The sequence below is a fragment of the Sphaeramia orbicularis genome, chromosome 3, assembly GCF_902148855.1.
Source record: "Sphaeramia orbicularis chromosome 3, fSphaOr1.1, whole genome shotgun sequence".
NCBI classification, from domain to species: Eukaryota; Metazoa; Chordata; class Actinopteri; order Kurtiformes; family Apogonidae; genus Sphaeramia; species Sphaeramia orbicularis.
This window is the reverse complement of record NC_043959.1, coordinates 24,789,063-24,801,927: the sequence shown is the minus strand read 5'-3', so window position 1 is coordinate 24,801,927 and position 12,865 is coordinate 24,789,063. Positions and strand designations below refer to the sequence as shown.

The 12,865-nt window shown below is 36.2% G+C and overlaps 1 protein-coding gene across 1 annotated transcript in view; it reads right to left on the bottom strand.

Annotated features, from left to right (window-relative positions):
- The window catches only part of adamtsl3 (ADAMTS-like 3), a 786,695-nt gene that overhangs the window by 197,979 nt on the left and 575,851 nt on the right, over positions 1–12,865 (bottom strand). The window contains exons 13-15 of the mRNA XM_030126022.1: positions 7,087–7,297; positions 3,248–3,395; positions 464–548 (exon numbers count right to left, since the gene is read on the bottom strand). Coding sequence (XP_029981882.1) covers positions 464–548; positions 3,248–3,395; positions 7,087–7,297 — 444 coding nt within the window. The remainder of the gene's footprint in view (positions 1–463; positions 549–3,247; positions 3,396–7,086; positions 7,298–12,865) is intronic.

The window sequence follows — 12,865 nt, the reverse complement described above, 5'->3', positions numbered from 1 at the left end:
AATAAACGTGATTCTGATTCTGACATCTGCATTTCTCTGCTTCAAGCCGAAGCCAACGCTGCATTAATAAACTTTGCTACTTAGTCTATATTACAGACCAGACAACGAGTGGGAGGCACAATATAGGAATGTTAATGTCACAGCGGAAAAGATAATATCAGCAACTGACACATTAAAATATCATCTTTTCTCTGCACAGAAAGTTTGGCTAAACCTGATCCAGATAATACCATTTGGAGACATCCAACTTGTTCATTGTGAAGGTTTCATTAGTGAACTTCTCTCCACTTCTCTGTATTTAAATGGTGGTGGTAGTTAAAAAACACAATGTTTTTCTATTTTATTTAGGACACTTCTTATATCATAAGCATCTGCCCAGTGGTAACCAAATGAAACCCTTTTTGGGTTCCGAACCCATGTTTTGGAGCAGCAGGATTACACATTCTGTGCTCATTGTACTTACGTTGGGTCCTCTGTAGCGCCGTGATGTTCCTCCAGTTCCTGAGCCTGTTTTAACCAGGGAACCTTGGCCTCCACTGGTACAGATTCTAAAAGAGTCAGAGAAAAAGTCAATGTCAAATGATCTGGTCTACAGTCAGACGTCTCTACAAACCAGTCATGCTCATAGACTGTTTATACAACGGATAATGTGAGAATTAGAGCTGCACGACTGATCGATTTTAAATCGAAATCGGATTTTTTAATTAGGACAATTTTTAAAAAAGGGAAATTGTAAAATCGATTTTATCTTTCTTGTGCCTCCCAGTTGTGCGCCTGCGGGCTCCCGTAGGCTCTCCCTCCTATCAGTGACAGCGGTCTGTCACAGAAGTCTGTGTAATGACCGGACTTTAAATGTGTTAATGAGCCCGCAGTAGTGATACCAATGTAAGGCGTGGTTTCATGCACGGATCCCGCAATTGAAATATAGCTGTATGGGGATCATTCATCTTCCGTTGTCCCGGATCCGTACTGTACTGTCTTCTTCTGATCCAGGTCGGGGTCGTGGGGTCATCAGCCTCAGCAGAGGAGCCCACACAGCCCTGTGCCCACACACATCCACCAGCTCCACAGATAGAATCCCTCCAGCGTGTCCTGGGTCGGTCTGTTCCACACACGGATCCCCGAGTTTCAATAGAACCGCATGGGGATCACTCATATTATGTGGTCCACGCATCCACGCACGACTGATGCCTGATGACTTACAGTGATATCACTTCTGTGGGCCCAGATACCCCAAAAAGGAGAAATAAATAAATAAATACATAAATTAAAAAAAAAAAAAAAAAAAAAAAAAAAAAAAAAATATATATATATATATATATATATATATATATATATATATATAATAATTTATTTCTCTTACTTGCTAAGTTTTGTCATTCACAAATGTAAGTTCTGTAACACAAAACCAAATATTATTCCTTTTTTGAAAGATGTTGAACTTTATTTAAAGCTGTTAGATAAATCTGGAAACAAAAAGGCTCTAAAAACTGTCAGTATTTGCTCTGATTTGGACATTGTATTGTAGTGTGTTCCTGCTGGCAAACTTATGTTATTTTCTTGTTGTATATATTGTTTGTATACTCTACTTCATTCAATAAAGATTTAATGAAGAACAAAAAAACTTCTGTGGGTTCATTACGTGATACCATTACAGATTTGAGGTCAGAGCAGTGCCTTGCATTGTGGGCTGCTCACGAAAACGACATGCTGACTTCTGTTGTCTTATGTAGTTTTACCCAAAAATCCAAATCAAACTCGAAAATCGAGTTTTTAGAGGAAAAAATCTGGATTTTTTTTTTTTTTTTTTCCCAAAATCGTGCAGCCCTAGTGGGATCATGTGAAACTGAACCCATAAAGATCCGAAAATACACAGACAACTAAAAGTAACTGCTGAACTAAAATATTTAATACCTGTTGATCCACTAATCCTACCAATCCATGTAAATAACTGGTGAAAATGCAGTTTGTCATCTTTTCATGGTCATCAGATTGGACGTTCAGAGGCTCCGTAGTGAACATGGAAACAACGTCATCTTCTACAACATTGATTCACCAGTAAAACCCATGAAGTTGGATCAATGACAGCGGATGGAGACGTTCGTCCGCTGTAATTCACTCTTTCTTTACTCAACTGCAGCCGACAGCAGCAGGCTCACATGTTGTGAAGACACTTTACCATTGGTTGAAGGAGGAGGCGGCGGCGGTTCTGCGTTTGGGGGCATTTCTTTGTAATGCAGCCCGTGAAATAAAATGCTTAAGAATCATCCATGCTTAGAAATGAGATTGCGTACATGTGTGAATCGAGATCGCGATCTTTTAACAATTAATTGAGCAGCCCTAGTATCCAGAACCCTATGTCAGACCAGAATAGGACAACATTCCTCTCCTAAAACTCCATCAACTGGTCTCCTCAGTTCCTGATATTTATGGACTGTTGTTAAAAGATCATGGACTAATACACAGTGGTAAACATGGACCTGTCACAACTTCTGCTTTATTCTTCTATCCATATACAGGGGTTGGACAAAATAATGGAAACACCTTCACCTCAAGATGATAATGCCCCAATCCATACAGCTAGAATTGTTAAAGAATGGCATGAGGAACATTCTAATGAAGTTGAGCATCTCGTATGGCCGGCACAGTCCCCAGACCTCAACATTATTGAGCATTTACGGTCAGTTTTAGAGATTCAAGTAAGACGTCGATTTCCACCGCCATCGTCTCTAAAAGAGTTGGAGGGTATTCTAACTGAAGAATGGCTTAAAATTCCTTTGGAAACAATTCACAAGTTGTATGAATCAATACCTCGGAGAATTGAGGCTGTAATTGCCGCAAAAGGCGGACCTACACCATATTAAATTATATTTTGTTGATTTTTTAAGGTGTTTCCATTATTTTGTCCAACCCCTGTATTGTGAATAAAATATAGGTTTATGAGATTTGCAGATCATAGTTTTCTGATTTCATTTACATTTTACTGCATATCCTGACTTTTTGGATTTATACAGCGGAGTACATAATATTTTCCAGAAGGAAAACAGTTTAGTGTTTATAAAGCCGCATGACTGATGCAGGTACTCATAATATTTGCCAGTGTGCATGGTCCAATGTTTTCTTTTTCCTGACAGTAATCCAGCAGTATTCAGTCTACAGGTGCAGAGAAAGGCATGAAGGCAAAAAGAGAAAAATAAAATAAAATATATGCATCCTATTTATTTATTTATTTATTCATGTTGCTTACCTCTGGGTTTGTGGCAGGCGATAGGGACCAGACAGTCCTCTTTAACATGAGGTTTGAGTGACGCTTCACAGCCTCCAATGTGCTGCCCCCGGTGGTCGATGCAAAGAACAACACGGTAACGTAAGCCACGTCCACATGTCACAGTACACTGTAGAGGAAACACAAGCATTATTATACTCTATGTTCTATAAGGGAATCTGTTAAAGTTATCAATCGTATTTGACTCATGGTATTTTGAGCAAAGATTCTGACAAGTTAAGTTCAAATATGCTCGATAAATTGGTCCATGATGGGGTTTTTCAACACATTTCCGTGCACAGGCAACCACTGTACAAGCACAGGGTTTTGTTGGGTTTAGATATAAAAACGATCCGGCTAAAGGGCTAAAATGACAAAGCTAAAGAGAGAACAAATACGCAAAAATAAACACATCATGAAATAGGACAGGAACTTGGACTTCCTTTGCGTAAGGCTACAAACTTTAACGACCCAACCAGCAAGTAATGGTTTTGTTACTTAGCAACATCAACTGGCTCATGTCATCAGTTTTTAACATCTAAGGCAGGGGTGTCAAACTCATTTTAGTTCAGGGGCCACATTATGATGAATTTGATCTGAAGTGGGCCGGACCAGAAAAATAATAACATAATTATCTATTAATAATGACAACTCCAAATTTTTGTCTTTTTTTTTTTTGTGTAAAAAAGACAACAAGATTAAATTATGAAAATACTTACTTTTATAAACTATTAAAAAAAAAAAAAACTGAAAAAAATGAAATTTAAATTAAAAAATGTAAGAAAATTCAGTGCAATTTTAACAATATTATTCCTCCACTTCTCATTTGTCCATGTGCATTATGGATCAGACCTACAAAGACACTAAACACTGAGGAACAGGCAGAAAAATTTTTAAAATTGTGCTGAATTTTCTTTAGACATTTCAGGTTGTTCATATTTGTTCAGGTTATTCACATTTTAGTGTTACAGGATAGTTTTTAAATGTAAATATTTTCATAATTTAATGTTATTTTTTGCACTAAAACAAAGAAAATTACTTAAATTGTTAAGATTTTTTTTGGCTTAATTCAAGACTTTTTTTTTTTTACTTAATTGAAGATTTTTCTTTCTGGCTTAATTCAAGATTTTTTTTTTACTTAATTGAAGATTTTTTTTGGCTTAATTCAAAATTTTTTTTAAACTTAATTGAAGATTTTTTTTTTTTTGCTTGATTGTAGATTTTTTTTTCTTAATTGAAGATTTTTTTTTGTTTAATTCAAGATTTTTTGCTAAATTTGAGATTTTTTTTGGGTTTAATTCAAGATGTTTTTACTCAATTGAAGATTTTTTTGGCTTAATTGAAGATTTTTTTTTACTGAATTGAATTTTTTTTTGGCTTAGTTGAAGATTTTTTCTACTTAATTGAAGTTTTCTTTTTTTTTTTTTTTTGGCTTAATTCAAGATTTTTCCTTAATTCAAGCTAATTTGTTTTTTTTTTTTGCTTAATTCAATTCAAGACTGTGGAATTTTTGCACTTGGCAAAAACATCCCAGGGGCCGAACTGGACCCTTTGACGGGCCAGATTTGGCCCCCGAGCCGCATGTTTGACACCCCTGATCTAAGGGCTTACACTGACTTCAATCTGGTACACTACATATCGAAAATTAAAGCTATAGAGGTCTTTTCAAAACTGACGCCAAGGCATCACAACTGAGGGGCAGAATATTAGGTTAAAGGTTAATTCAAGGAAATTTGTGTCAGCATTTTGCCCATCCTAATAGCAGATGTACTCACTGATGTTCTGAGGGCAGGAACTGTTGTGATTGGTCCGATCAAGCAAACAATCAAAACAGAGGAGAGGCAGGAGAAGTAAGCCCCAAGCAGCGAACGGTTCTTTCTAGGATCATCATCATTGTTGACTGAAATCCTTGGGTGTGTTTATTTTCAAGTGAAATAATAGTGTGGAAAAAATAGTGTGGAAGTGCTCAGTTAACAAGAAAAGCAGTTGTAAATTTTCTTTACTCAGTAGCATGCCTACTAATGCTAATACAGTTAGCTGAATCACAGTATGCTAGCTATCATTAGCTAGCATCAACAAGATGCATCATTTTGTGAAGGTAACTGTTAGGACAGCTATATGTAACCTAGTGAAGTATACAATTTTGTGATGTGGTTGTGATGGAATTTTTGATTAAAAAAATCCACACAGAATCCTTTTTTTTTAAGATTGCATCTTCCCACCCGTTGCTGCGCTCTGGTTAGGGATTCCGTTTCCATTGTCGATTTTGCTTATCGATCTGATTCCTTACCGATTCTCATTGGGTGAGGGGATAAAAGAGTACAAACGGGTGTGTTTGTGTTAACTGTATTTTATATTTCCATCTGCACAGAAAATATACCATATACAGTATCTACAAATAATAATAATAACAGATGACGCCGGGCCCGGTTCGGGGGTGGGGGGTGCAGTGAAAGTGAAACTAAAAACGCTTTTTCCTCTATTGCCGCATGTCCACTACGTCGAACCAGTTCAACTCTGCTCGTCTCCTGTTGTTGTGCACCTCGTTTCCTTTCCCCTACCTTTGGAAACTTGTATTTGGGTACGGCATTTGTGGCCCGCATCGGAACTGGAACTGGGCCTGGTGTTCACTCTGCTGCTACATTCACAAGCGTCGCTAAGTAGCGAATCAAATACGTGACATTCCTGTAAATGAATCACATGCTGTGGACAAATGTTTGAACAGATTGGAGGGATTCCACCCTTTAGAAGAAATGGAAGCTTTGACAGTGTTCAACTGGACCTGGTGTGGTCTGTTTAGACCTGGTGTGGTCTGTTTGGACCTGGTGTGGTCTGTTTGGACCTGGAGTCGTCTGTTTGGACCTGGAGTCGTCTGTTTGGACCTGGTGTGGTCTTTTTAGCCCGTTTCTGCCTCAACACAATGTTGGCTACATTCTGACCAAAACAATGCAGTGTACACATGACGTCATCGCGCATGCGCAACGAAGGTGGAATCGATAAGCAGAATCGATAAGCAGGCCGGCAAACGATTCCAAGGAATCGAGCTACTGGGATCCGGTTCTCAAAAAGAACCAGTTCTCGATTCCTATCCCTAGCTCTGGTACAGTAACAAAAGCTAATACACTAGTAATAATTCATGTAATCCTAATACACATAGCACCTAGAAGTAGCATTAGCAATTAGCATTAGTACCTAGTACATTAGTACCAGAGTGACATGAGTGAATAGGAGTGTTTGACGCATGACCCGGAAACGGTTTGAATCTACTGAGTTTGAGCGCCGCTTCTTCTGGTTTACCTGTCAATAACGGCTGAAGCGACGTTAAAGTGTCGCTGCTGCGTTCCCCAGTGTGCATCAAATAAACAAAGGCAGCTGTATTTAAGTTTCCATGGTTTTCCTTCAGATTTAGTTGAGAGGAAGAAATGGGTCGTCGCAATTTGTCGAGATGAGGGGCCGAACTTCAGAATCCGAATGAGAAATACATTTGTGAGTAGCTAGCAGTTTCTGGGAAGGGGATTACCAGGGAAACGTCAGCAGTGTTGTGAAGGGAATCAAGAGGTTAAAAGTAGGGAAAACACCATTGCGATTTTCGTGGAATAACTGGGGGGTGTCTCATCCAGAAATGCCAGCGACACGCAAACGTACCTCCCGATTGTATTCTGAAGCTCGGGCCTTCATCTCAACAAATTGCTAATTTCTTCTTCTATGTATTGATGAAAAACTTGTGAATACAATCAGATTAGCAAACTTAAGTCCAATCTTTCAGTATCAGAATGTGTGCTTCACAGTGGGTAGGTGGGTTTCAGCAGATGCATACTGACCTGGGACCACTCCATGGCCACCCACTGGGGGCAGGCGAACATGTTGCACATCTGTCGGGTGCTGGGCCGTGGGGAGTGGGTGCACTTCCACTCCTCCACCTGAGAGAACTGTCCGTGGGTGTCCTCCTCCACACACACCACGCTGCGATCCTGCCAACCGCCGTTTTCACCGCACGACACCGAGCACTGGGTCCAGGGTCCCTGTTCCCACCTGCACCCACACAGGACAGAAGGCATCAGCCGCAGGATACGACTGGTTAATTTAACCCATAAAGACCTAAACGTCCACCACCGACCTAAACCACTGGTCAGAACTGTTGAAGACCTGCTCATACACTCATCAATACATGTGAATAACTGGTGTAAAACACAGTGTGTCGTCTTTTCATGGTCATCAGATATGACCCATTTGTCTTTCTTTTTCTTTCTTTCTTTCTTTCTTTCTTTCTTTCTTTCTTTCTTCTTTCTTTCTTTCTTTCTCTTTTTTGATTTCTTTCTTTCTTTCCTTCCTTTTTTGTTAGTTTATTTCTGTTTTTTTTTTATTTATTTCTCTTTTCGATTTCTTTCTTTCTTTCTTTATTTCTTTCTTTCTTTCTTTCTTTCTCTTTAAAATTTCTTTCTTTATTTCTCTTTTTCTCTTTTTTGATTTCTTTCTTTCTCTTTTTTGATATCTTCCTTCCTTCCTTCCTTCCTGTCTGTCTGTCTGTCTTTCTTTCTTTCTCTTTAAAATTTCTTTCTTTAGTTCTCTTTTTCTCTTTTTTGATTTCTTTCTTTCTCTTTTTTGATATCTTTCCTTCCTTCTTCCCTTCCTTCCTTCCTGTCTGTCTGTCTTTCTTTCTTTCTCTTTAAAATTTCTTTCTTCAGTTCTCTTTTTCTCTTTTTTGATTTCTTTCTTTCTCTTTTTTGATATCTTTCTTCCTTCTTCCCTTCCTTCCTTCCTGTCTGTCTGTCTGTCTGTCTGTCTGTCTGTCTTTCTTTCTTTCTCTTTAAAATGTCTTTCTTTATTTCTTTTTTGATTTCTTTCTTTCTCTTTTTTGATATCTTTCCTTTCTTTCTTTCTTTCTTTCTTTCTTTCTCTTTTTTGATTTCTTTCGTTCTTTCCTTCCTTTTTTGTTATTTCTGTTTTTTGATTTATTTATTTGTCTCTTTCTTTCTTTCTTTCTTTCTTTCTCTTTTTTGATTTCTTTCTTTCTTTCCTTCCTTTTTTTGTTAATTTCTGTTTTTTGATTTATTTATTTGTCTTTCTTTCTTTCTTTCTTTCTTTCTTTGTCTGTCTGTCTATTTGTCTGTCTGTCATTCTTCCTCTTTTTAATTTTTTTCTTTATTTTTCTTTCTTTCTCTTTTCTGATCAGAGCTGTTGAATAATTGCTGATCCACTCATCACCACATGTCAGTAATTGGTGTAAAATACAGTTTGTCTTCTTTTCATGGTCATCAGATATGACCCATTTGGACGCTCAGAGGATTCATAGTTACCGTGGAAACACCGCCATCTTCTACAACATTGATTCACCAGTAAAATCCATGGAGTTGGATCAATGACAGTGGATGGACACACTTTTTACAGTTTTGTTACTGATATATTTTGACTTATTCTTCAGTTTTCTCTCTTTCTGATATAAAAACCTTCAACTTAAATCTGAGCTTTAATGAACAGGTGTGTCAAACTCATTTTAATTCAGGTTCCATAATCAGCGGGCTGGACAAGTAAAATAATAACATAATATATAAACAATGTCAAGTCCAATCTTTTATCTATGTTTTAGAGTGAAAAAAGTAAAAATATTTGATGAAAATATTTACATCTATAATCTATCCTTTAAAAACAATCTGAATAACATGAAAAACCATGAAGAAACTGACATTTCGCAAGAAAAATAAGTGAAATTTTAACAATAATATGCTTCAGTTTATCATTTACACCTGTACATTACAACCTGCAGATCACAGTGGATATACAAATACACAAAATATTTAGTAACAGGCAGAATATTGGTAAAATTGCAAAAAAAAACAAAAAAAAAACTTACTTCTCTTAAGGCATTTCAGACTGTTCATATTTGTTCAAATTTTGTTTCATTTTCCTTTTTCTTATTTTTTTTAACACTAAAACAAAGATAAATTTGGACGTTTTATTATATTTATGGCAAAAACATATTTATTTATTATATTTTACTATTTTATTATTCATTATAGGTTATTATGCTAGTATTTCACTTGTCGGACCCACTTGAGATCAGATTGGTCTGAATGTGGAACCTAAACTAAAACGTTTAATGGTTTTAGTGAAACTTTTGCATTTCACAAATTCATCCCATGGACCTGATTGGACCTTCTTGTGGGCTGGTTTTGTCCCACAAGAAGGTCATATTATGTTTGACACTCATGTTCTAATGCAGGGGTGTCAAACTTATTTTACTTCAGGGGCCATTTGATCTGCAGCAGGCCAGACCAGTAAAATAATGACTTAATAACCCATAAATAATGACAAATCCAAGTTTGTTTTTGTTTTGTTTTAGTACAAAAAAAACAAATAAATAAATTCTGAAAATATTTACAATGTTTTTCAAAAAAAGATGTGAAAAACCTGTAAAAAGACATTTCATTTGAAAATTAGTGCAATTTTAACAACATTATGCCTCGATTTAATATTTATACATGTACATTTACACACAATGTTACATAAACATTTGGTAACAGGCAGAATATTGTTAAAATTTTTGGAGTTCGGAATTAAAATTTGAACAGTGTCTACAACATTACATCTCTTATCTGACAGTGGATCCATAAATGCACCAAATATTTAGTAACAGGCAGAATATTGTGAAAATTGCACATTTCAGGTTGTTCATCTTTGTTTTTATTTATGTATTTATTTGCATTTTATTGTGAAAGAATAGTTTTGTAAATGTATATATTTTCAGTGTAATTTTATTTTTTTCACTTTAATTTTTTCCACATAATTTTTCACATAGAAAATTTGTTATTTATGGGTTATTGTGTTGTTATTTTTACACATTCAGAGATCACATTGGTCTGAATGCAGAACCTGAACCATAATGATTTTGACAACCTGGACGGTTCAGGTTAATTTTTGCACTTTGGAACCTTTGGCGGGCCAGATTTGGCCCCCGGGCCACATGTTTGACATCTGTGTTCTAATGTGTCTAATACTTGTACTTAGTAAGCGTAAATTTTAACAATATTCTGCCTGTCATTAAATGTTTTGTGAATTTGCAGAGCCACTGTGATCTGTACATCATAATGTACATGTGTAAATGCTAAACCGAAGCATAAGATTGTCAAAAATTCAAAATGAAAAGTTTCAGGTTGCTCACATTGTAAAAGGTAACACAATGAATGGGCTATTATCCCACTGTAAAAGGTAATACAGTGAATGGGACAATATCACACTGTAAAAGGTAACACACTTTCTTTCTTTCTTTCTTTCTTTCTTTCTTTCTTTCTTTCTTTCTTTCTTTCTTTCCTTCATTTTTTGTTAGTTTATTTCTTTTTTTATTTATTTATTTCTCTTTTTTGATTTCTTTCTTTCTCTTTAAAATTTCTTTCTTTCTTTCTTTCTTTCTTTCTTTCTTTCTTTCTTGTTTTCTCTTTTTTGATTTCTTTCTTTCTCTTTTTTGATATCTTTCCTTTCTTTCTTTCTTTCTGTTTTGATTTGTTTCTCTTTTTTCATTTCTTTCTTTCTTTCTCTTTAAAATTTCTTTCTTTATTTCTCTTTTGATTTCTTTCTCTTTTTAGAGATCTTTCTTTCTGTCTGTCTCTTTTTCTTTTTAATTTTTTTCTTTCTTTCTCTTTTTTGATTTCTTTCTTTCTTTCTTTCTTTCTTTCAAAAATTCTAAATGAAAAGTTTCAGGTTGCTCACATTGTAAAGGAAGCTTTCTAGATATAAACACTTTCATAATGTAATTTTATTTTTTTTAATAATTTTTCACTGTTAGTATGTTACTGGTCCGGTCCACTTCAGGTCATATTGGGCTGAATGTGGATTGTGGACTAAAATGAGTTCTGGATCTCATCAGGTGGCGTCTGTGGATAAAATGTGATGCGATGGTGATGAAAACAAACGTTTCACACATTATGAACGAAGAGTTTCTCTGCAGCACTCAGCCTTTTCTTCCATAGAACTGGTATGCGTTTACACCTCAGCGTGTTTACGACCAAATAAAGCTGAACTGCTATGTTACAGCGTTCAGTGTTCCTCCTGTAAAAGATTACCATTGGCTCCGAGCAGGTGTTCACACAGATTCTGCGAAATGAAATCAATGAAATGAAATGAAAAGCATTAGAACAATAGAAACCACAGCATCTGCCTTGGTAGGTGTACACAAAGCTGAACACTCAGGTATAAACAAAAGGCTGTTCCACAAAGTATGTAGAGTCAAAGACGCAGAAGAATGAGACGCATTACTGAGCGAGGTGTACAGAAATGGACCCTATTATTTACAACTGGACCGAGTCAGTATCCACATGTTCTCCTGGGTTTTATTAACAGCATCTGCAGAACCAGTGGAACATCACCTGGACACACTGGAACCTGTCCATGTGGGTTCCACTACCAGAACCTACGAGGTCTGCAGCTACTGCATCTGCACAACATGGAACATTTAGAACATGTAGAACACAATGAATGGGACATTATCCCACTGTAAAAGGTAACACGATGAATGGGACATTATCCCACTGTAAAAGGTAACACGATGAATGGGACATTATCCCACTGTAAAAGGTAACACGATGAATGGGACATTATCCCACTGTAAAAGGTAACACGATGAATGGGACATTATCCCACTGTAAAAGGTAACACGATGAATGGGACATTATCCCACAGTAAAAGGTAACACGATGAATGGGACATTATCCCACTGTAAAAGGTAACACGATGAATGGGACATTATCCCACTGTAAAAGGTAACACGATGAATGGGACATTATCACACTGTAAAAGGTAACACGATGAATGGGACATTATCCCACTGTAAAAGGTAACACATGAATGGGTCATTATCCCACTGTAAAAGGTAACACAATGAATGGGCCATTATCCCACTGTAAAAGGTAACACAATGAATGGGCCATTATCCCACTGTAAAAGGTAACACAGTGAATGGGGCAATATCACACTACAAAAGGTAACACAATGAATGGGCCATTATCCCACTGTAAAAGGTAACACAATGAATGGGCCATTATCCCACTGGAAAAAGGTAACAAAATGAATGGACCAATATCCCACTGTAAAAGGTAACAAAATGAATGGGCTATTATCCCACTGTAAAAGGTAACACAATGAATGGGGCATTATCCCACTGTAAAAGGTAACACAATGAATGGGCCAATATCACACTGTAAAATGTTAGTTTCTGTCTTTCTTTCTTTCTTTGTTGTTTGTTTATTTTTGTTTTTTGATTTATTTATTTCCTCCTCTTTTTTGATTTCTTTCTTTCTTTCTTTTTTTAAAATTTCTTTTTCTTTCTTTCTCTTTTGATTTCTTTCTTCTTCTTAAAGTTGAAAACTTTTATATATCTTTTTTTTTTTTTTTTTTTTTTTAACTCGGCTGTAAATGGATGAAAATGAAAATATAGTTTGTGCAGAAAGTACAATGTTTCCCTCTGAGATGTACTGGTACAAATATAAAGCTGCATATAGTAAAAACACTTGCAGGACGTGCAGTACTTACACCCAGAGTGAAAATACTAAGATTTGTCATTTGACTGAAGTCATTGCTCAATTGTAGGAACCAAAAAATAAAGTCAAG